The sequence below is a fragment of the Capra hircus genome, chromosome 13 (assembly GCF_001704415.2).
Source record: "Capra hircus breed San Clemente chromosome 13, ASM170441v1, whole genome shotgun sequence".
In the NCBI taxonomy this organism is placed as follows: Eukaryota; Metazoa; Chordata; class Mammalia; order Artiodactyla; family Bovidae; genus Capra; species Capra hircus.
This window is the reverse complement of record NC_030820.1, coordinates 74,207,044-74,229,014: the sequence shown is the minus strand read 5'-3', so window position 1 is coordinate 74,229,014 and position 21,971 is coordinate 74,207,044. Positions and strand designations below refer to the sequence as shown.

The 21,971-nt window shown below is 56.4% G+C and overlaps 1 protein-coding gene across 4 annotated transcripts; it reads left to right on the top strand.

The window, feature by feature from the left end:
• ZNF335 (zinc finger protein 335) lies at positions 551–21,716 on the top strand. Of its 4 annotated transcripts, XM_018057943.1 has the most exons (28): positions 551–1,018; positions 1,691–1,941; positions 3,218–3,458; positions 4,398–4,475; positions 4,717–5,022; positions 5,115–5,243; positions 6,102–6,248; positions 7,976–8,228; positions 8,306–8,486; positions 9,387–9,499; positions 10,271–10,289; positions 10,433–10,549; positions 10,634–10,710; positions 10,791–10,951; positions 11,672–11,904; positions 12,750–12,843; positions 12,970–13,064; positions 17,463–17,722; positions 18,516–18,627; positions 18,733–19,107; positions 19,755–19,897; positions 19,980–20,134; positions 20,221–20,324; positions 20,419–20,496; positions 20,792–20,875; positions 20,967–21,032; positions 21,113–21,194; positions 21,285–21,716. In XM_018057943.1, exons 2-28 carry the CDS (start codon positions 1,741–1,743, stop codon positions 21,410–21,412), a joined length of 4,032 nt encoding a protein of 1,343 aa, XP_017913432.1. In that variant the 5' UTR covers positions 551–1,018; positions 1,691–1,740; the 3' UTR covers positions 21,413–21,716. The 4 variants fall into 4 exon arrangements, with proteins under 4 accessions (XP_017913432.1, XP_017913434.1, XP_017913433.1 ...); XM_018057945.1 differs by lacking the exon at positions 551–1,018 and having other exon boundaries at positions 1,291–1,941; positions 5,118–5,243; XM_018057944.1 differs by lacking the exon at positions 551–1,018 and having other exon boundaries at positions 1,291–1,941; positions 8,309–8,486.

Below are 21,971 nucleotides of genomic sequence, written 5' to 3'. Positions count from 1 at the left end.
TTTTTTAGATTTCCTCCCCCTCCCCACCTCCCTGGCAAATTTGTATTTTTCAATTGACGAAAGCAACTTATGCAACACAGAGACTTTGGGGCAAACCCCGGCGCCAGGCTTCTGCGCAAAATACTAAAAAAGCTTAAACAGAGGGCATTGCCGAAAGTGGCATTTCGGGCACCAGAAGGGCGATCATACCTTTCTGAAAGGTGGTAGACCTTTAAGTACATCTACAACATCTACACTGAACAGAGGAGAATACGGAGAATGTCTTCACTTCCAGCTCCATTATATAATAAATATGTGTACAAAGCTCAGCAAGGGTGGGCTCTGACTCTTCTCCGTTTCCCCAACTCCAGCAATCGGGACTTGCATCCCAAGTGCCCCCTCTACTCGACCTGAGGTTGGACCAGCCACCTCCCATCTCAGGGCCTCAGTTTCCCCATCTGTAAAACAAGGATTATATGCTTCCCTCTTCCCAGGACACGTCAAACCTAATCGGGAAGGATCTGATTAGGTTCGAAGAAAAGCGTAAAGTAACCGCTTAAAAGGCAGGCGAAAAGACCGATAACATTTATTTCTCTCTCACCAACCAAACACTCCGTTTCACGTTTTTCTGAGCTGTTCCGGGAAGGGCGCGGCCAGGCCACCAGGAGCCACGCCTCCGGAAGTGGGGCCAGACTCAGCCGCGCCACGGCCTGCGGCCCAGGGAAGGGGCCCAGCAGTGACGTCACATAGACACTCCTCTGTGTTCCTCCGCCCTGAGATAAAGTAGCCCCTAACCATAGCGGATTCTTCCACTCATACTAAGCGACATATAAAATCTCAGATTCTCTTACGACTATATTATGATTTTCAGGCCTCGAGGCTACGTTCCAGCACATTGGAAGCCTGTCTTTCTCCGGACCGGCGCAGGAAGTAGTCCCGGCCTCCGGAAGGCCGATGGGTCCCTCCGCCGCGGGGGGGAAGAGGATGGCGACCTCGTCGATGCCGGAGTCGGAGAGGAACACCGCTACGAAAGCGTCAGGTGAGCTTCGGTGAGAGTCAGGTCGCCACACCGCACCCTGCCAGGAAGTGGGGCCACACTGCGGGGAGACCCGGCGGCGAGGTCCCGGGCCGGCGGGGCTGTCCGAACAGGGCCCCGGGGTCCCAGGCCCTTTAGTCGCTCTCGCACTTGCCTGAGCGGAAACCCGGCGCCGCCACAAGATGGCGTCGGGCCTGGAGCGCAGGCAGCGCCGGGGACAGCCCCTAGTCGCCAGGCCCCGGGACCGTCTCTGTCAGCCCCCTCCGCACGGGCGCCAGGGGAGGGGGGAGCAAGCCGCTGACCCAGGGGGCCTGCGGGCGGTACCACCGACCTTCCACCCGGGGGGACTCGGGGGTCCGGAGGGCTGAACCACTGAGGCCACACGGGGCCCGTAGAGGGAACCACTCTGCGGGAATCGGGGAGGGGAGGAGAAAAGGGTCAAGATTCCCCGCCACTGACCACCCTCCCAAGGATGACGGAAGGGCCGGATCCTGGGAGGCAAGGCTTCCTGGTCCTGTTTTTCCGAAGCAACCCGTCGCCGTACCCTAGAAGGCCCCGCCCGGTCGGCGACTCAGTGTTTGCATCTGCGAAATGGGCACATGGGCGCAGCTGAGTGGGCCGCGGGGACCGGGAATGAGGCCCACCGGTTCTAGACCCGATCACCTCCTCCCACAGAGTGAAGGCCCCGGACCTTGGGCCCCCCACTCAGGCAGCCCCGCGAGCCGATGGAGGAAAACGAGGTGGAGAGCAGTAGCGACGCGGCCCCTAGGCCTGGCCGGCCCGAGGAGCCCTCGGAGAGCGGGTTGGGTGTGGGCACCTCGGAAGCCGTGTCGGCCGACAGCAGCGACGCCGCGGCCGCCCCGGGGCCAGCGGAGGCCGACGATTCCGGCGTGGGGCAGAGCTCGGACCGCGGCAGCAGCTCGCTGGTATGGACCGCGCTTGGGTGGAGGCAGCGACCGCAGGCAGCAGTGCTTGGCAGTCGGGGAAGCAGCCAGCAGGCTTGCTTGTAGCTAATAATTTGTTTATGGTTTACTGTGACCCAGGCCCCATGCCAGGCCCCTAGCATGGGTTTTCTCATTTAAATCTCGTACCTTGTAAGGCACATACCGCTCTTTCCACATCTTACAGAGAAGCAAACGGGCACAGAGTCAAGATTCAAGTCTAGGCTGTGTGTGGGCTGCGCTTTCCACTGTTGCCCTGGTTCACATCTTGGCTCTTCTGCTGATTCACTGGGAGATCTCCTGGAGCCTCAGTCTTCTGTCTGTAAAATGGAGCAGAAATACCTATTCCTGAGGGTGCTCCGTTGTGAGCTGCCACCAGATATTTTCTTGGAAACGCTTTACAACATAGTCTCATGGCTCTGCCACCTCCTAGCTCTGTGGTCTTAGATAAGCTCCCCAGGCTTTAGCTGTCAGTTTTCTCATGTGTAAAGTGGGAATAATAAATGTCTGCCTCAGAAAGTTTTTTTTTTTTTTTTCTGAGAGTTAAATGAATATATGCAAAGCAGTTAACACGGGGCTCAACACGTGATAAACAGTAAATATCCACACCCTCACCATTGTCATTATTTGTCAGATAGTGATCATTTTCAGGACATCACATCATAGAGGTGCACAACAACAGCCTCCACTTTGGGGCTCCAGGGGTTTCACTGGCTCAGCAGAGATGGACTTGGCATGTGCCCAGTTTGTGCTCGACCCTGGGGTTATAGCAAGAGACAAGAGAGAAGTGGTTCTGGCCCTAATGAAATCTGACTTGGGAGCCGTAATACCGCAGAGTGAACCATCAAGTGATGGGGGGACACAGGCAACTAAAATGCTGAGGATAGAGGGGTCCTAACTTGGCCTTGGGGATCAGGATCAGCTTCCCAGGAGAGGTACCAGCTGAGTGTCTGAGTAGGAATTAGCCGTGGTGTGATGCTATGAAGCGTTTGAAGGCAGAGGGAACAGCTCATTGACAGCATGGTGAAACCAGCTTCACCTGACTATTGTGTGGGGGCAGGAGACGTGGGGCATTATACCTGATCAGACCCAGGGACCCTGGGGCTTGGTTTTGGGGAGGCTCCGTGACTAGAGGGCTTCTCCCACTGGTCTTCTGTGTGGATGAGGGTGTTGGGTGGCTCCACTCTCCATATTCTTGGGCCCCTAAGGAGCCCCATCCCTGGCTCCTAAGCTTCCTCTCTCCCTGTTTCCTGACCCCCAGGAGGAGGTGTCTGAGAGCAGCTCCAGCACAGACCCCCTACCCCATGGCTACCTCCCTGACTCATCTTCTGTTTCCCGCGGGCCAGTGGCAGGGGTGACGGGCGGCCCCCCAGCCCTGGTGCACTCCAGTGCACTGCCAGACCCCACCATGCTGGTGTCCGACTGTACGGCTTCTTCCTCGGACCTGGGCTCGGCCATTGACAAGATCATCGAGTCCACCATCGGGCCCGACCTCATCCGGAGTGAGTCAGGCCCTGGTGGGCGAGTTGCCCCTCCAGGGTTTCCCTACAGAACCAGCTGTGCAGACTCAGGCAGATAACTTTATCACTCTGAGGCTGTAACGTGGAGGCAGTAACCCCATCTCATAGTACTAAATGACATGAGGATTTACCTGACTTTGGGGCTTTCCTGGTGGCTCAGATGGTAGAGAGTCCTCCTGCAGTGCAGGAGACCCGAGTTTGATCCCTAGGTCAGGAAGATCCCCTGGAGAAAGGCATGGCTACCCACTCCAGTATTCTTGCCTGGAGAATCCCATGGACAGAGGAGCCTGGTGGGCTCTAGTCCATGGGGTCGCAAAGAGTCAGACACAGCTGAGCGATTCAGCACAGAATACCTGACTTTGCACTGGAGTCTGTTCTAAACACTCTACCTGCAGCAGTAGGTCATTGAGCCTCTTGGTAACCCTGAACAGTACATGCTGCTACTGTTCTCACAGTCTAGATGAGGAAACCGAGGCACAGAGGATGTAAGCCAACACAGCCGCTGTCATCAGCAAGTGTTGGGCCATAAGCTCAGTCTGACTCCGAAGCTGGTGCTCATGATTTGCCAAACTGCTTTCTACTATCAGGGATCTGTGTAAGGGTCGTAGCACTTGGAAAGGCCCTGAGGTGGTCTCGAAAGCCAGTCCTAAGAAAGTGGTGCAGCAGCTGGGCCTTAACCTTAGAGAAGACTGGGGAGGAAAAGAGGGAGACCTTCCAGGTGCAGTGGTTAAAAGGCGGACAGCTGTGGACTGGCTGCAGGGCCAGCATGTCACACATCCCAGACGTCCCAACAGCCCTGCCCTGGACGGGAGGTGGGTCACGGGGCAGCCGATTTCACAGTCGCATGGGTGAATCGGAGTGAGTGTTGGCATGACGGTTGTCCTTATCAACTGGGCATCTGCCCCTCCTGTCTCTGCCTAGGCTGCATCACCGTGACCAGTGCGGAGGGCAGCGGGGCCGAGGCCACACGGTACCTGATCCTGCAGGGACCAGACGATGGTAAGAGCCCAGCACCAGGCCCAAGGAGCCCTGCCGTGGGTGGGGGTAGGACAGGAAGGCTCTGTTGCCCTCGCTGTGTGATCTTGGCAGGTTATCCGCTGCCCCTGGCCTCTCGGCTTCCCCATGGTCACCATGGTGGGCGTGGGCTCTAGGACCCCTGGGCTTGCCTGGGAGGGGCAGCAGTAGCTCATGGCCAGTCTCCCTCTCCACTTCCCTCTGATTCCTTCACCACCCCCGCCAGGCGCCCCCATGGCGTCACCGATGTCCAGTTCCACCCTGGCCCATAGCCTGGCAGCCATCGAGGCCCTGGCCGATGGCCCCACATCCACGTCCACGTGCCTGGAGCCACCAGAGGACGCGCAAGGTGGGCCCAGCTCCCCGGCGCAGCCACCCCTGGGTTCTGGCGCCGAGGAGCCAGACTTGCAGAGCCTGGAGGCCATGATGGAGGTGGTGGTGGTGCAGCAGTTCAAGTGCAAGATGTGCCAGTACCGGAGCAGCACCAAGGCCACGCTGCTGCGCCACATGCGGGAGCGGCACTTCCGCCCGGGTGCGTTGATAGCAGCTGGCCTGCCCGCCCACACATGGGGTGCCAAGAGTCAGACTTGACAAGCTTGTTGTACCCTGCTCCCCCACCCCCAGCAGCAGCAGCTGGTAAGAAGGGGCGTCCGCGCAAGTCGGGCAGCTCGGCCCAGCCCCAGGAGGAAGAGGGTCCAGAGGAGGAAGACGACGACGACATCATAGATGCTGGTGCCATCGATGACCTGGAGGGTAGGCTCCCAGACCTGCTGCCCTCCCACATCTGCATATACTGAGCTCCCTCTGGCCCACATGAAGGGCCAGGGAAGAGGAATTGGCACAGGCGCAGCCAGGAGCGCCTCCAGCATAAGATTAGAGGAGTTGGGGCTTTGGGACCAGGAGCTTCATGTGCAGTTATCCAGACTGTGCACTGAGAAACAGCACTATGTCCAAGGGTCACGTCCCATTTGTCCAGCAGAAGCAGAATGTGAGCCACGTGTGTACTTTTTTAGTAGCTGTATTAAAGTAAAAAGATTAATTTAAATCAGTCATATATTTTATTTACCTATTATGTCTAAAATCTAATTTCAGTATGCAATCATTATAAAAAATTATTAGTAAATTATTTTTACTTTTTCTTATTGTAATTTTTGGAAATCTGATGTGTATTTTATACTTAATTATACTTCAGTTTATGCCTCAGTTTAGACTAGGTACATTTTGAATGCTCAAGAGTCACAGCGAGCAGCTCCTTTAATCGGCAGCATAGTCATACTTTGTAGGCTTGAATGACTAGACACTTTTTCTCTAAACAATGACTATAAAGTGTATTGAGGAAGGGGCACTTTTTTTCTGAATTACATTAAGGTACATATGAGCTAATGGTAGGTGTTAAGAATGGTCCAGAGAAAGGACTGCAGGGCCTCAAAGACGAGTACTGACAGTCAGCTAGGGGAACATCAGGAGGGCTTCCTAGAGGCGGCATCACTGGTGGGTTTGGAAGGAGGAGCAGGCAGGGATGGGGAAGTGGACCTCTTTCCAGGGAGGCTGACAAGGGGTCAGGGCTGAAAGGTCAAGGCTGCGGCCCTCCTTCTCTTGTTTTCCCCACAGAAGACAGTGACTATAACCCTGCAGATGACGAGCCCCGGGGCCGGCAGCTGCGGCCCCAGCGCCCCACCCCCAGTACCCTGAGACCCCGCAGGAGACCTGGCCGGCCCCGGAAGCTGCCTCACCTGGAGACCTTGGATCTCCCAGATGGTGAGAGTGGGGCCTAGGGGTGCGGGTGGGGCCCAGGGGTGGCCTCGTTCCCTGCTTGCTTCCGTGGAGCCTGGGGACGGAGTGTGCTGTGCAAAACAGCAAGTCTCAGACCCACTGGGATGACCTGCCAGCCTCCTGGTGATGGGGAAAGCCCTGCCCTGCCAAGCTCGAGGGTTAAGATACATGAGCTGTCCGATAAGGCTTTTCGGTGAGAAGCTGTCACAGCATGGAAGTTGGAATATTTACAACTGAGCTAATTATTATTAAAACAAGAATAAGTCTGAGGTCTGAGACGATGTCAGAGGAGCACGGATTTGGAGCATGACAGGCTTGGGACGGGGGAGACTGCCATGGACAGAATGCCAGCTCTGCCTCCTACCAGCTATGTGACCTGCAGTGGGTCGCTTTGCCTCTTGAATCTCTCCTTTCCATATTGTGAATGAGGTGATGGTACCTGCTGCTTAGGATTGTTTTAAAGCTTAAATAGACATGCCAGAAATACAAGGTAGTGGTCTTTGTACATGCAGTTGTGTGTGTGGAGGAGTGGTTATATTTTTTTAGTGTTCTTTTTTTCTTTTCATTTTTGGCTACACCTCATGGCATGTGAGACCTTAGTTCCCCAACCAGGGATCAAACCCACACCCCTGGCATTGGAAGCACCATGTCTTAACCTGTGTACCGCCAGGGAAGTCCCTAGCCGTCTTTGTAAAGTAACTTTTTACTGAGGTATATGTTCAGGAAGGCACATGTATGCTAACTGCACAGCTCAGTGAATTTTTTAAAAATTTTCTGTGTGTGTTTATTTTTGGCTGTGCTGAGTCTTCGTTGCTTCGAGGGCTTTTCTCCAGTTGTGATGCGCGGCCTTCTCATTGCCGTGGCTTCTCTTATTGAGGAGCACAGGCTCTAAGGGCTCACGGGCTTCAGTACTTGCCGCACGCAGGCTCAGTCATCGTGGCTCCCAGGCTCTAGAGGATAGGCTTAGTAGTTGGCGCAGGGTTTAGCTGTTCCACAGCACGTGGGATCTTCCGAGATCGGGGATCGAGCCTGTGTGCCTTGCACTGGCTGCCAGATTCTTTACCCAGGTCAGTGAATTTCCACAAGTGAATACACCTGAATATCCTGTTAGAAACAAGATGTTACCAGCATTTCCTGTAAAATATTTTGGATTTTTTTAAAAATATGTTTTGAATTTTTAAAACATTACAGTGAAATAGTGTTTTTGAATAGGCAGTGTATTCTGATGTTTTGATGACAGAGGCTTTGCAACTGTGCCGTGATGTCTCCTCCCTCCCTCCCATCTGCTGTTCAGCCTCCCAGCCTCCCCCGGGAAAACCAGTGATTAAGTGTTGCTGTTGCTTCCCAGATCTTAGAATGTCCCTGTGAGGTCACAAGAGCAACAGTTACTTCCCTTTGACAGATGGGGGAAAAGGAGACTCAGAGAGGGGCGGGGCTTTGCCTGAGGACACACAGCAGATTGGTGACCGAGTTCAGCCTACAGGCAGGTCTTCTGGCCGGGAGGTCCTGGCTTTCCCAGTGCTGCTCCAGATTGTCCCGTGTAAGGCGTGCGGTGCTGACAGCTGCAGGAGGGGATGCTGTCTAATCACGGCTGCCTGCATCTGTCCCACAGCCTGCTGTGCCCATCAGTGGTCTGTGACGGTGTGTGTGGGGGTGTATCTTGACTGGCTCTGACACACCTGTCCACATCTGTCCTGGTGTGTCTGTGGCAGGTGTGGAAGGAGAGCCTTTAGTGAGTTCACAAAGTGGACAGAGCCCTCTGGAGCCACAAGACCCCGAGGCACCCAGCTCCTCAGGGCGGGGACGCCTGGTGGCCCTGGGCAAGGCCAACCGGGCCCACGTGGAACCCAGTGTGAGCCAGTCAGATGCAAGGAACGCAGCTTCGTCCTACCAGGATGAGGCTGACGCCCTGCCCCGCCGTCGTGGTCGGCCCTCCAGGCGCTTCCTTGGCAAGAAATACCGCAAGTAAGGGCGCCGAGATGAGGGCTGAGGGTGGGGGGTGGCAGCCCGGCCATTCCAGACCTCCTCCAACGTTGTCCTAGCAGGTACTATTACAAGTCACCCAAACCGCTCCTGCGGCCTTTCCTGTGCCGCATCTGCGGCTCCCGCTTCCTGTCCCACGAGGATCTGCGCTTCCACGTCAACTCCCATGAGGCCGGCAACCCCCAGCTCTTCAAGTGCCTGCAGTGCAGCTACCGCTCCCGTCGCTGGTCCTCACTCAAGGTGTGGCGGGGGGACCGGGGCAGGAAGGGACGCTGGCTGGGAGAAGGCCCCGCAGGGGAGTGGCGGTCACCGGCCCCTTCCTGCCCCGTCTCCAGGCCGAGCGTGTCCTTTTGCAGGCTGCACGCTGCAGAGTCACATTATGTCTTAGACGTGCCTAACCACCAGCACACCTGGCAGGTGGCCGGAACACTGCTTTAATCGCCTTCACTGTGTTACAGTCTCCAGCAGGTCCTTTTCACCATCTGCCCAGAGGTGCCTGTGGGCCTGCAGCAGCTCGAGCCTGCCTTGTACCTTGTAGATGCTCTGATGTCATCCTCATGTAGCCCAGTGAGGTCTTAAGTGTTAAGAATCCCATTTTTTAATTATCATTATTTTTGGTTGCACTGAGTCTGTGTTGCTCTGTGCAGGCTTTCTCTGGTTGCTGTGAGCGGGGTATACTCCTCATTGCGGGGCCCAGGCTCTAGGCATCAGGCTTCATAGGTACAGCACACAGGCTTAGTTGCTCTACAGCATGTGGAACCTTCCTGGGCCAGGCACTGAACGTGTGTCCCCTGCATTGGCAGGCAGATTCTTATTCCACTGCGCCACCAGGAGACTCAAAAGGTCCCATTTTACTGCCCCAGGAAGCTACAGCTTGGCTTGGCCAGAGTGGAACTGGGCATCGTCGGGGCTGGGAATACCTCGAGCTCCGAGGGCCCGAGTTCTGTGCTTTCTGCACACACGGTGCTTCCTCCCTCAGACTGGGCCTAGAGGTTGTTCTTTGGACCTCGACAGGAAGGGTGGGGAGCAGGGATTGTTCCGAGGTGCAGTGGGGAGGGACAACTCTAAGGCTGTAGGCACAGGGCAGGTGGGCGGGAAGGCAGGTTATGTCCCAGCCCTATCCTTCTGCCTGTCTCCCAGGAGCACATGTTCAACCACGTGGGCAGTAAGCCCTACAAGTGTGACAAATGCAGCTACACCAGCGTCTACCGGAAGGACGTCATCCGGCACGCGGCTGTGCACAGCCGGGATCGGTCAGTAGGGCTGGGGAGGCAGAGGCCCGGGGTGACCCCAGTTCCCGCATACTGAGCCCCTGCTCTGGGTCAGCCCCTTCGCAGCACATGACAGACATGGGAACAACAGACAGTTCATCCCAGATCACTTGGCTCAGAGCAGGGCCGCGGGGGCGCCTAGAGGTCTCTTATTCGGTCTCTTTCCTGCTTCAAGCTTTGTAAATTGGGGACTGTCACTGTCGAGGTGGTTAAAGGAAATCGTGTACCTAAAGGGGCTTGGAAAAGGATCTAAAGCCAGTTCTCTGTTACACCTTTTTCTTTCTTTCTCTTTGGCATGACTTGCAAGTTCTTAGTTCTCTGACCAGGGATTGAACCCAGGCCCCAGCAGTGGAAGTGTCGAGCCCTAACCATTGGACCATCAGGGGATTCCCTCTTAGAGGTTTTTCTTTAAAAATACAAATAAAAAGGAAGGAGGAGTCCTTTGTCCGCATGAGATTAGGGATACCAGGTTGAACAAGCACTTGGTTCGGCAGCTCTCTATCGCTGCATAATTTCTCAGTCTTTAAAACACAAATGTGTTTTGTGACAGAGAGAGAATGGCTTGTTCCTAAAGTTAAGTTGAACTTACTTACCGCATGCCTCTTCACATTTTCTCCAGTGAGCTCCAGTGGGGGATGCCCTTCTCACAGAAGGGGGCTAGGGTCAGGGCTGAGACTGGGTCCTGTCGATGGGAGAGGGTCTGGGGTGGGCTTGGGCACGTGATGGTCTGACTCCTGCATCTTTCTCCCCTAGGAAAAAGAGGCCAGACCCGGTGAGTCAGGGGCTCGGGCCTGGGAAGGGCGCCTGCTTGCGGGCTGCCCGCGGGGTGGAGGGGCGGGGGCGGGAGGCTCAGGCATGGGCTCACCCTCCCTGCTTGCCTTCTGTGTCCACCCGGCCCCTTCTGCCCTTTCCCAGACCCCAAAGCTGAGCTCCTTCCCCTGCCCCGTGTGTGGCCGTGTCTACCCCATGCAAAAGAGACTCACTCAGCACATGAAGACACACAGCACCGAGAAGCCCCACATGTGCGACAAGGTGGGTGGGGCTGAGTGCAGGGCTGGGGCTTGAGGGGGCCTGCTGGGGGCGGCTCCCTCATCTAACCCACCCCACCCCCTGCAGTGTGGAAAGTCCTTTAAGAAGCGCTACACCTTCAAGATGCACCTGCTCACGCACATCCAGGCTGTCGCCAACCGCAGGTACACCCCCGAAGAGCCCCGGGGCTGCAGCGCCCCGCCGTGCCCCACTGCTGAGCTCTCGCCACTCCAACCACCTCCAGGTTCAAATGCGAGTTCTGCGAGTTTGTTTGCGAGGACAAGAAGGCGCTGCTCAACCACCAGCTGTCCCATGTCAGTGACAAGCCCTTCAAGTGTAGCTTTTGCCCCTATCGCACCTTCCGAGAGGACTTCCTGCTATCCCACGTGGCCGTCAAGCATACAGGTCCGGCTGGCCCCACCCCTCAACACAGCAGGGCCCCGTAGTGGAGGCTCGGCTCTGTCTTGTTAGCCATCCCCCCACCTCCCAACCCCGGCAGCCCCAGCTCTTCAGTGGAAGGGAATTGCTACCCCACCCCACTGTCGCTCACCTGAGCTCAGATCCCAGCTCAGCCAGCTCTTCTCTGTATGACCCAGGGTCGGTCTTTGCCCTCTCTGAGCCTTTCTTAGCTGTGAAAGGAGAGAATCAGAATGCCAACCCTATGGTTGTTATAAAACCATTTGTTCCCTGAGCCCTGTCCATTCTGGGCCTGGCACTCGAGACAGGTCTTACATAGGCCCTGCCCTCACCAGAGGAAGCCATAGAAGATGGGTGGCAGAAGTTGCCTCTTCTTGGTGCCTGGCCCTCTGGCAGGCACACGAGGGAAGGCTAGAGAAAGGGAGCCAGGGGTGCCCTCAGCCAGATTCCCAGCTCCCTGTGGGGAAGCAAGTCGGGAGAGAGGTGTGTGGTCACGTGACCTTGAACTGGGTGCTCGGAGGAAGGCCGTGAGTGCAGAGGGAGATCTGGCCGGTCTCTGTCCTGCCCACCAGCAAGGACAGAGCGTGCTTTCCCTGCGCTTGGGAGCATGGTGCTGGGAGTCAGTCAGCTGGAGGGGGTCCTTGGGGTCACAGAAGGGTTCCCCGAGGGGGCGGGCGATTCCAAGGACGCCTCCTGATGTGCCTGCAGGGGCCAAGCCCTTTGCCTGCGAGTACTGCCACTTCAGCACGCGGCACAAGAAGAACCTGCGGCTGCATGTGCGCTGCCGGCACGCCAGCAGCTTCGAGGAGTGGGGGCGGCGCCACCCTGAGGAGCCCCCCTCCCGCCGCCGCCCCTTCTTCTCCCTGCAGCAGATCGAGGAGCTGAAGCAGCAGCACAGCACGGCCCCTGGGCCCCCCGCCGGCTCCCCAGGACCTCCCGAGGTAAGCACAGGCAGTGGGTAGAAGGGCTGGGGGACATGGGCCCCGAGGCTGTGTGACGCCGCCTCCCCCAGCCCCAGGGTCCTCGTCGGCACCTCGGGTACAATGAAATGAGCCCTGGGGGTGAAGGGTGCTGTCCTAAGCTCCAAGGAGGGGTGGGCTTTCCAGTGCTAGTAATAGAGAACGGAAGTGTCAGTAGCCAGGTCGTGGTAACAGTTTATTCTCTCACACAAAAGGAGTCCGAAGGGGAGCAGCCCAGGGCTGCTGTGGCAGCTCCCTGGTCAGTCATCAAGGACCACACTCTCTCAGTGTATCTTCCTATACATATGGTTCCCATTTTTGTGGTTGCCTCATGGTCCAGTATAGCTGCAGGAGCTCCAGGCTTTCTCACCATCCCAGACAAGAAGCAGGAGGAAGGGATGGGGGAAGAGGACAAAGGATGCCTGCCGTCTATCCATCTTATCTTCCTCATGAACTTTACCAGAAGCTCCTGCTTAGCTACATGGCCACACTTTATCCAGCTGCAAAGCAGGCTGAGAAAGAGAGTCTTGTGGCTGAGTATGTTGCCTGCCCCCTCCTAGCCCCTAAAGATGGACCAGCACAATGTGCTGGCAGAGCAGAGGGGCTCTGGAGTCAGCCAGCCTTGTGTTCAAGCCCCAGTTCTCCTCACTAGCCGGGGGATCCTTAACCTTAGTCAGCTCATTGTAACGTGGAGCTGGTAAATATCTTGAAGAGAGTAAGGATCAAACAAGCCCAATAGATGTGAAGTGTCTGACACTTCAAGACACAGGAGGTGTCTTGAATCTGAGCTGCCCCCTGTCACCCTTGGCTATATTCCCACCCCGCAGATCCCCTCAGAGGCTGCACCTTTCCAGTCCCCTGAGACCCCCCCACTGCTCTGTTCCGACACCCTGGGTGGTGCCACCATCATTTATCAGCCAGGTGAGTTCTGCAGGAGAGTGGGAGCAGGGACAGGGCTCGTGCTGGTGGGGGCCAGAAGCTGGTGGGGAGGGGGCTTGGGTGCCAGTTTTCCAGCTCTTCCTAAGGCTCAAGTTCCACCTGACCCAGGGACTGCGGAGTCGACAGCTGTGGCCACGCAGACAGCCTTGGACCTGCTGCTGAACATGAGCACTCAGCGGGAGCTGAGTGGCACAGCCCTGCAGGTGAGCTCCTTCCCAGCCTGGCTGCACCCTGGGTGTCAGCTCTGCGCTGGACACTGGGAGCGGAGGCACATGGTGAAACAGACATGCCCTGCCCTCAGGGAGCTCGCAGGTAGTGGGAGATGGATCCACTGGACCCCAGTGGGCAGGTGCAGGGGAGGGGGGCCGCCATGCCAGGGAGGCCCAGGAGACCAGGGAGGGCAGACGGTCTCCACTCCACACCCTGGAGTCACCAGTGACACCCAGCACGCTGAGCAGTAAGCGCCACACTGTGCTCAGGGCTCTGAACCAGCTTCCCAGCTAGCCCAGCGCCCTCACTCCATGCCACCTCCCACAGGCCAGAGGTTCCCACAGCTTTCTCTGACCTCTCACGGGGTTCACACACCTTAAACCCAGCACGTCCGCCCCAAGTTCATCATCTTGACTTCTCGCTGCGCCCAACTGCCTCCCCGCACCTCTCCATGCTTCTCTAAGGCAGGGAAAGGTCTGTCAGCACCTCCTGTCTCTTAGCCTCTTGGAAGGATGGAAACTGTGTGTTTGAGATGATCAATTCCAAGAACTTGGAACAGTAACATGCTGCCAGGGGGACAGAGCTCCGTGGACGAGGGGGCCTGTTTTGAACCTGGAAATCTTCATAGGCTTTAGTTTGTAGCATTTGCGGGTAGGGAGAAGTTTTAGATTTTTAGATAGTTCAGTGTATCAAGCGTTTATAGCTTTTGCTTGTGGTATCATCCTTAGAAAAGCCTCTTCACCTCAAGATCATAAAAACATTCATTGGTATTTTCTTCTTAGTGTCTCGTTTTTTACACTTAAGTCTTTACTCCACCTGGAATTTATTTTTGGTATATGTATAAAGGTAGGGGACTGACTTTATTTTTTTCCCAAAAGTTGTCAGTGCAGTAGATGGAATCCTCTAACTTCCCCAGTCACTTGAAACCTCCCCTTTATCATGCAGTAGATTCCCTGTGTTTCTAGACAAGGTCTTCTCTTTTGATCTGTTTGCCATTCTCATGCCAGTATCACGCATTTTGCTTCTGACAACAAAAACATATGCTTGTTTTTGTAAACCCAAAATGAGTGTTAAGAAATGTTCTATTCAGAGGGTTAACATCTTTAAGTTTCCTCCCCTCACCTTCATTTCCACTGTTAACAGGTTAATAAGCATTTCTGCAGAGTTGTGTCCAGGTGCTCGGTAACACAGACACCTTTTGATCTCTAAACAGTAGGGTCATGGCATCTGTGCTTATGGACAGCCTAGTTCTCCTTCCCTCTGCAGCCTGGCCGCGCACACATGTCCACTCCTTCCTGACGTCTCCACCTCATTCAGTCTTGGGGGTGTTCTGAAGCTTATCATGTCAGTCCTTTATTTGCGCATGGTTTCCAGTCTTTCAGGAGCTCAAGGCAGTGCTTCCGTGAACATGTATTTTCGGGTGTTCATAAACATGTATTTTAGTGGTGGGGTTAAAAGAAGCCTCCTAGAAACAGAATCAGTGGGTCCCACCCCAAGCCTGACTCCTTCTAAAATGATGTGTCAGCACTTCCCTGGTGGTCTGGTGGCTTAGACTCCTTGCTTCCAGGGCACAGGGGCCAGGTTTGATCCCTGATCAGGGAACTGGATCCCACATGTGGCAACTAAGACCTGCTGCAGCCAAATAAATAAAAATTTAAAAAATGAAAACACGTGTCACTACATGACTGCCACTAGAGCATGCTTCCCCACTGCCTCGCCAGAGCTGCACGGCCGTCTTCATCAGTCTCCTCATGTCCCAGACACGTATGTCAGGATCTTAACTGATAACTTTGTGATCAGAAGAGAGATCGAGCTTCTGTATGTTCATAGACCACTTTGTTTCTCTCACTTACCTGCTTGTAAATTATTAGTTGTCTTACCACTTTGCAAGGGCTCTTTGTATGTACTGGAACGCCACTTTTTATCTCTGATATGCATTGTTAAATACCATCCCCCCACCCCCGCCCCAGGTGTCTTTGTTTCCTGGTCTCATTTTCTGATTCATGTTGCTGTAAGTTTTAACATCTTCTGTCATGATTAGGAACATCTTCTCACCCCAAGGATTACAGAAATACCTGTATTTTCTTCTAATCGATCTTGAGTTTTATTTCTTATGTTTCAGTCTTTAATCCATTTGAAGCAGACTTTGGAGTAAGATGTGAGGTAGAGCTCTGATGATTGTTTTTTCTTACTGGTCTGTCGCTTGTTCTTCTGCCTCAGGATTTCTTAACCATGGCGCTTTGGGCTAGATAATTCCATGTTGGATAAAGCATTGGCCTGCAATGCAGGAGACCCGGGTTCGATCCCTGGGTTGGGAAGATCCCCTGGAGGAGAAAATGGCAACCCACTCCAGTATTCTTGCCTGGAGAATCCCATGGACAGAGGAGCCTAGCGGGCTATAGTCCACTGGGTTGCAAAGAGTCGGACACGACTGAGTGACTTCACTTTCTTTGGCTTCTACCAGCTAGGGGCCAGTATCCACCCCACCCCACCCCCCCACCCACCCAACTGTGACAATCAGAACTGTCTGGAGACATTACCCAATGCCCCTATGGGGCAGTAACACTTTATCCTGTCCTTGTTAAGTCTCTCCAGTGCCCATAGGGGTCAGTAATGCTCTATCCTGTCCTTGTAAAGTCTCTTCAGGGCCCCTAGGGGGCAGTAACACTTTATCCTGTCCTTGTTAAGTCTCTCCAGTGCCCCTCAGTTCAGTTGAGTCCAGTCGCTCAGTCGTGTCCGACTCTTTGCAACCCCATGAATCGCAGCACGCCAGGCCTCCCTGTCCATCACCAACTCCCGGAGTTCACTCAGACTCACGTCCATCGAGTCCGTGATGCCATCCAGCCATCTCATCCTCTGTCATCCCCTTTTCCTCCTGCCCCCAGTCCCTCCCAGCATCAGGGTCTTTTCCAGTGAGTCAGCTCTGCATGAGGTGGCCAAAGTACTGGAGTTTCAGCTTTAGCGTCATTCCTTCCAAAGAACACCCAGGGCTGATCTCCTTTAGGATGGACTGGTTGGATCTCCTTGCAGTCCAAGGGACTCTCAAGAGTCTTCTCCAACACCACAGTTCAAAAGCATCAATTCTTCAGCACTCAGCTTTCTTCACAGTCCAACTCTCACATCCATACATGACCACTGGAAAAACCATAGCCTTGACTAGACGGACCTTTGTTGGCAAAGTAATGTCTCTGCTTTTGAATATGCTGTCTAGGTTGGTCATAACTTTCCTTCCAAGGAGTAAGCGTCTTTTAATTTCATGGCTGCAATCACCATCTGCAGTGATTTTGGAGCCCCCAAAAATAAAGTCTGACACTGCTTCCACTGTTTCCCCATCTATTTCCCATGAAGTGATAGGACCAGATGCCATGATCTTCGTTTTCTGAATGTTGAGCTTTAAGCCAACCTTTTCACTCTCCTCTTTCACTTTCATCAAGAGGCTTTTTAGTTTCTCTTCACTTTCTGCCATAGGGTGGTGTCATCTGCATATCTGAGGTGATTGATATTTCTCCCAGCAGTCTTGATTCCAGCTTGTGCTTCTTCCAGCCCAGCGTTTCTCATGATGTACTCTGCATAGAAGTTAAATAAGCAGGGTGACAATATACAGCCTTGATGTACTCCGTTTCCTATTTGAAACCAGTCTGTTGTTCCATGTCCAGTTCTAACTGTTGCTTACTGACCTGCATACAGGTTTCTCAAGGGGCAGGTCAGGTGGTCTGGTATTCCCATCTCTTTCCGAATTTTCCACAGTTTCTTGTGATCCACACAGTCAAAGGCTTTGACATAGTCAATAAAGCAGAAATAGATGTTTTTCTGGAACTCTCTTGCTTTTTCCATGATCCAGAGGATGTTGGCAATTTGATCTCTGGTTCCTCTGCCTTTTCTAAAACCAGCTTGAACATCAGGGAGTTCACGGTTCACGTATTGCTGAAGCCTGGCTTGGAGAATTTTGAGCTTTACTTTACTAGCGTGTGAGATGAGTGCAATTGTGCGGTAGTTTGAGCATTCTTTGCCATTGCCTTTCTTTGGGATTGGAATGAAATGTGACCTTTTCCAGTCCTGTGGCCACTGCTGAGTTTTCCAAATTTGCTGGCATATTGAGTGCAGCACTTTCACAGCATCATCTTTCAGGATTTGAAATAGCCCTAGGGGGCAGTAACACTTTATCCTGTCCTTGTTAAGTCTCTCTCCAGTGTCCTTAGGTGGCCGTAAGGCTCTATGCCATCCTTGTTTAGAGTCTCTCCAGTTGCCAGGAACACATAGCTGGGCTCATGTCCGAGAGTAGCAGCAGCACTGGATCCGGCTGGAGCGTGGGCAAGCTTTGAGGCCCGGAGATATGAAAGGACCTCGAACGCCAGCTCCTGCCACCCACCCTGCCTGTCATGCTGTTGCAGGTGGCCGTGGTGAAGTCAGAGGACGTGGACACAGGGTTAGCGTCCTCTGAGGGGCAGCCCTCCCCAGCAGGCGCCACTCCCCAGGTGGTCACCCTCCACGTGGCAGACCCAGGAGGCAGCGTGGCCGCTGAGAGCCAGCTTGGGCCCCCTGACCTGCAGCAGATCACCCTGGCACCTGGGCCATTCAGCGGGGCTGGCTATAGTGTCATTTCGGCCCCCACCGTGGAGGAGGGCACTTCGACTCCCGGCACGCCTTACAGGTGAGCCCTGGGGCCATTAAGAGGTGTGGTGAGGGGAGCACCCCGCCCACCCATGCCTAGTTCGCAGGAGGTAACACTAATGCATGTGAAACGACTGGGCTGTAGGGGTGTGGTGTCCCTCACGGGCTAAGGGCTGCTTAAGAAATTCCAGGCACTTGACAGTTATGGACTCCTTGACAACTGTAACCACTCCTGTGGGCGGGGTGTTTAGGGAGTGCAGTAGCGCCCTGAAGGTCAGATGTGCTGTGGATCTGAGCCTGGCCTGTCGCCCATGTGCTCCTGGTTCTGGATCCCTGGGGTCTGGCCAGTTCTGACCTTCGTCACACGCTCGGGCTCCTCAGCGACATCAGAGGCCCCACCGCTGCACTTGGGTTCTTCTAGGCTGAGCGAGTCTGGGGTAGAAATGTTCGTTTTCTATGTTCACTGAACCCCTGGGCCATCAGAGGAAGCCCTGAATTCCATACGGGATGGGAGTCAGGAGCCCTGCCTCCCCTACTCACCCTCTCCTCCTGCCCCGCTTGGGCAGACTTGGGCTTGATTCCTGGAGCCCTTCATCTCATCACTCCATGCCCATGAGGGAGTGGGGATGACCACTGCTAAGCTGGACACTGGACACTTGGTCCCTGCTTGTGAAAAAGGCAGCGGAGGTCCAGCTGCTAAAGGGAGGAGCTGGGGCCAGCCTGTGGTGGCTGTGGTCCACTGTGAAAGGAGGGCTCTCCCGGGGAAGGGGCTCCCGTAGCCCGCCAGCCTCCCCTGGAGCTCTGCTTCCCACTCCTGGCATCTGTGCCCACAGCGAGGAGCCCCCGGGGGAGGCAGCCCAGACCGTGGTCGTGGGTGACACCCTGAAAGAAGCTGGCACGCACTTCATCATGGCAGCCGACGGGACCCAGCTGCACCACATCCAGGTGAGGCTGGAGGGGGGCCAGTCCCGCCCCCTGCTTCCGGTCCTTCCCCCAGCCCCCGCCCCTCTTCACCGCCCTCTTCCCTCACGCCCCGCCCCCTCTCCACAGCTGACTGCAGACGGCTCCATCTCCTTCCCAAGTACAGAAGCCCTGGCCTCCGGTGCCAAGTGGCCCCTCCTGCAGTATGGGGGGCTGCCCAGAGATGGTCCTGAGCCCCCGGCTCCAGCCAGGACCCACCAGTCAAGGGACCCTCAGGGCTCTGCCTCCCCACCTCCTGCAGCCAGCAAACCTTTGGGCCTGGTAGTGCCCCCCTCGCCGCCATCTGCAGCTACTGCCTCATCAAAGAAGTTTTCCTGCAAGATCTGTGCCGAGGCCTTCACCGGCCGAGCAGAGATGGAGAGTCACAAACGGGCCCATGCCGGGCCGGGAGCCTTCAAGTGCCCTGACTGCCCCTTCAGTGCTCGCCAGTGGCCCGAGGTCCGGGTAGGTGCCCCGTTCCTCTGCTGGCCCGTCTGTGTAACAAAGCTTGACTGAGCACCCTCCAGGCCGGATCTTCCGTTCCCCACTGCGCTCAGAGGTGACTCAGCAAGGCCCCAGCTCTCAGGGGGCTCAGTCTGGTGGGGAGACACACCAGCCTGGGATTAACACCTGACAGTGTCCCCAGGGTGAATGCAGTGCCCACACACAGGAAATGAGTCACGTGGACTTGGGGTGCCTGGGGGGACTTCCTGGAGGTGATGGCTGAGCTGGGTTGGCAGGAGCAGAGGTGTGGTAACGTGAGGTAGCTGGGGAGACACGAATTGTCCAGAAGACTGAGGTCACAGAATCCCAGGGAGGTTCCTGGGACTCCATCCCCTGAGAAGGACCAGTTCTCAGATCTGACTGCATGCTGAATCCTCACACAGCTCCGTGAGGGGAGGGGGGCCAGAACCTAGAGTGTCAGGGCTGGGGGTGACCTTCAGAGGCCTCGCTTTGAGCCGGTGCGTTTCACAGGGGTGACCCGAGGGTGAGCAGGGACTGGGCTGAGTGGCCTCATGGTGGAGCCAGCAGGTGGCACCAGACCATGAGCACAGGCCTGGTGCGTCGGGGGCCGTCTGTCCTGAGCAGCGCTGCCCCCGCCCCGCCCGCAGGCCCACATGGCACAGCACTCGAGCCTGCGGCCCCACCAGTGCAGCCAGTGCAGCTTCGCCTCCAAGAACAAGAAGGACCTGCGGCGGCACATGCTGACCCACACCAACGAGAAGCCCTTTGAGTGCCAGCTCTGCGGGCAGCGGTGAGGCTGGGTGAAGCCTGCGGGGGCTGCCGGGCCTGTGGAGGCGGGGGGGCGCCCCTGAGCCTGCATCCTCCCCCTTCAGCTTCAACCGCAACGGGCACCTCAAGTTCCACATCCAGCGGCTCCACAGCCCTGACGGGAGGAAGGCGGCGGCGCCCACTGCACGTCCTCCAGCCCGGCCCCCCACCCAGACCATCATCCTCAACAGTGATGACGAGACGCTGGCCACACTGCACAGTGAGCAGGACCCCAGGGTGGACCCAGGGCTGGAGCCGGGCCATGTCAGGTTTCCCTGAGAGAGTGTCCCCCTCCTCTCTGCCCAGCTGCCTTCCAGTCCAGTCACGGGGTCCTGGGTCCGGAGCGGCTCCAACAGGCACTGGGCCAGGAACACATCTTCGTGGCCCAGGAACAGACAGTGAGCAATCCGGTGAGCGCCTGAGTTTGGGGGCCCCGCTGGCAGGTTGGGGACAGGGGTGGGGGCACCCAGAAATCTGAAGCTAGAGCTGGCCTGGCCGTGACAGGAGGAAGCCGCCTATATCCAAGAGATCACCACGGCGGACGGCCAGATGGTCCAGCACCTGGTGGCGTCTGATAGCCAGGTGAGCTGCCACTGCTGACCACCCGGACTGGGGCGCCCATCCTCCCCCACCCTCCCCACCCCCAAGCCCTGCTCCCAGGAGAGGTGAGCTGCTGCTGCTGACGACGACCACCCGGGCTGGGGCGCCCATCCTCCCCCCAGGAGGAGGGGGGACAATACTTTGTAAATGACCCCCCTGGGGGTCTGTCCTTGCAGTTGCCATTGTTGATGGGGTGGGTGTCCCTGGCCACCCTGCTCTGCCTTCCTCGTGAAGCTCCTGGGGACGGGCTGTCAGCGCCTGCCTCTTCTCCCTTCAGGTACAGTACATCATTTCCCCGGATGGAGTGCAGCAGCTCCTTCCCCAGGAATATGTGGTGGTGCCCGAGGGCCATCACATCCAGGTAGGCCAGGCTGGGACAAGGCCAGGGGAGCGGGGCGGAGAGGCACCGACACCTCCTTCCTGTGATCACTACGCAGGCTTCCTCTCTCCAGGTACAGGAGGGCCAGATCACACACATCCAGTATGAGCAAGGGGCCCCCTTCCTTCAGGAGTCCCAGGTAGAGCCTTTGGGGACGCAAAGGAGCAGGGGCCCAGGCGGGGGCCTCTGAGGCCATGTCTCACCAGCTTCCTTCTCCAGATCCAGTACGTGCCTGTGTCCCCAGGCCAGCAGTTGGTCACCCAGGCCCAGCTTGAGGCTGCGGCACACTCAGCTGTCACAGGTACGGGGCTAGACCCTGAAGGCCTTGGGGGCCTGGGAGCCAGGCCTCGTTCCTGGGCCTCAGGTCACCGTCCTCTCCCCTCCCCGGCAGCGGTGGCTGACGCTGCCATGGCCCAAGCCCAGGGCCTCTTTGGCACAGAGGAGGCGGTGCCTGAACACATTCAACAGCTGCAGCACCAGGGCATCGAATACGACGTCATCACCCTGAGCGATGACTGAGCGAGCCCCAGGAGCGCAGCGCAGACCACGGATGTTGATGGGGCCTGCCCTGCTGCGGGTGGAGGCCCGCGGGGACTCCCTCCCTGCTCCACCTAGGCTCTCCAGATATTGAGCAGCCAGCATCCTGTCACTCCTGGGGAGCCAGACCTGTGCTGCTGGGGTTGGGGATAGCCATGGGCACCAGCCGGGACACGCTGGGGGCCCCAGCCTGCAGGCAGGCTTCGGGAGAGAAATTTATTTTTGTTGGTATGTATCCACTGGTCTCTCAGGCTCAATAAAGGGACCAGAGTCCAGCCTTGGTCCACTCCCTTTGTCCATGTGCTGCTACAGCTGGAACCAGGCAAGGCCTTAGGAAGCAGGAAGAGCCTATTAGAGTCCACAAGGGTGGGACTGAGGTGGGAGCTGCCCGGCCAGAGGTGCACCCTGCCCCGCCTCTGTAAGTACAGTGGCCCAGGAGGGCAGACTCGTGGGGCAGCGGCCTGGTATCCGGAAAGACGGCTAGGCTGGGGAAAGTGGACAGCACCTTCAGATGCTGCTTCCTCCCCAGCCCCAGGGGAGC

Excerpts from the sequence above, each read along its gene's own strand:
- ZNF335 (XM_018057943.1), top strand. The coding sequence starts at position 1,741 with ATGGAGGAAAACGAGGTGGAGAGCAGTAGCGACGCGGCCCCTAGGCCT. Across the intron at positions 5,023-5,114 it reads GGAGCGGCACTTCCGCCCGG|CAGCAGCAGCTGGTAAGAAG; the intron begins GTGCGTTGATAG and ends CCCCACCCCCAG. Across the intron at positions 10,952-11,671 it reads CGTGGCCGTCAAGCATACAG|GGGCCAAGCCCTTTGCCTGC; the intron begins GTCCGGCTGGCC and ends ATGTGCCTGCAG.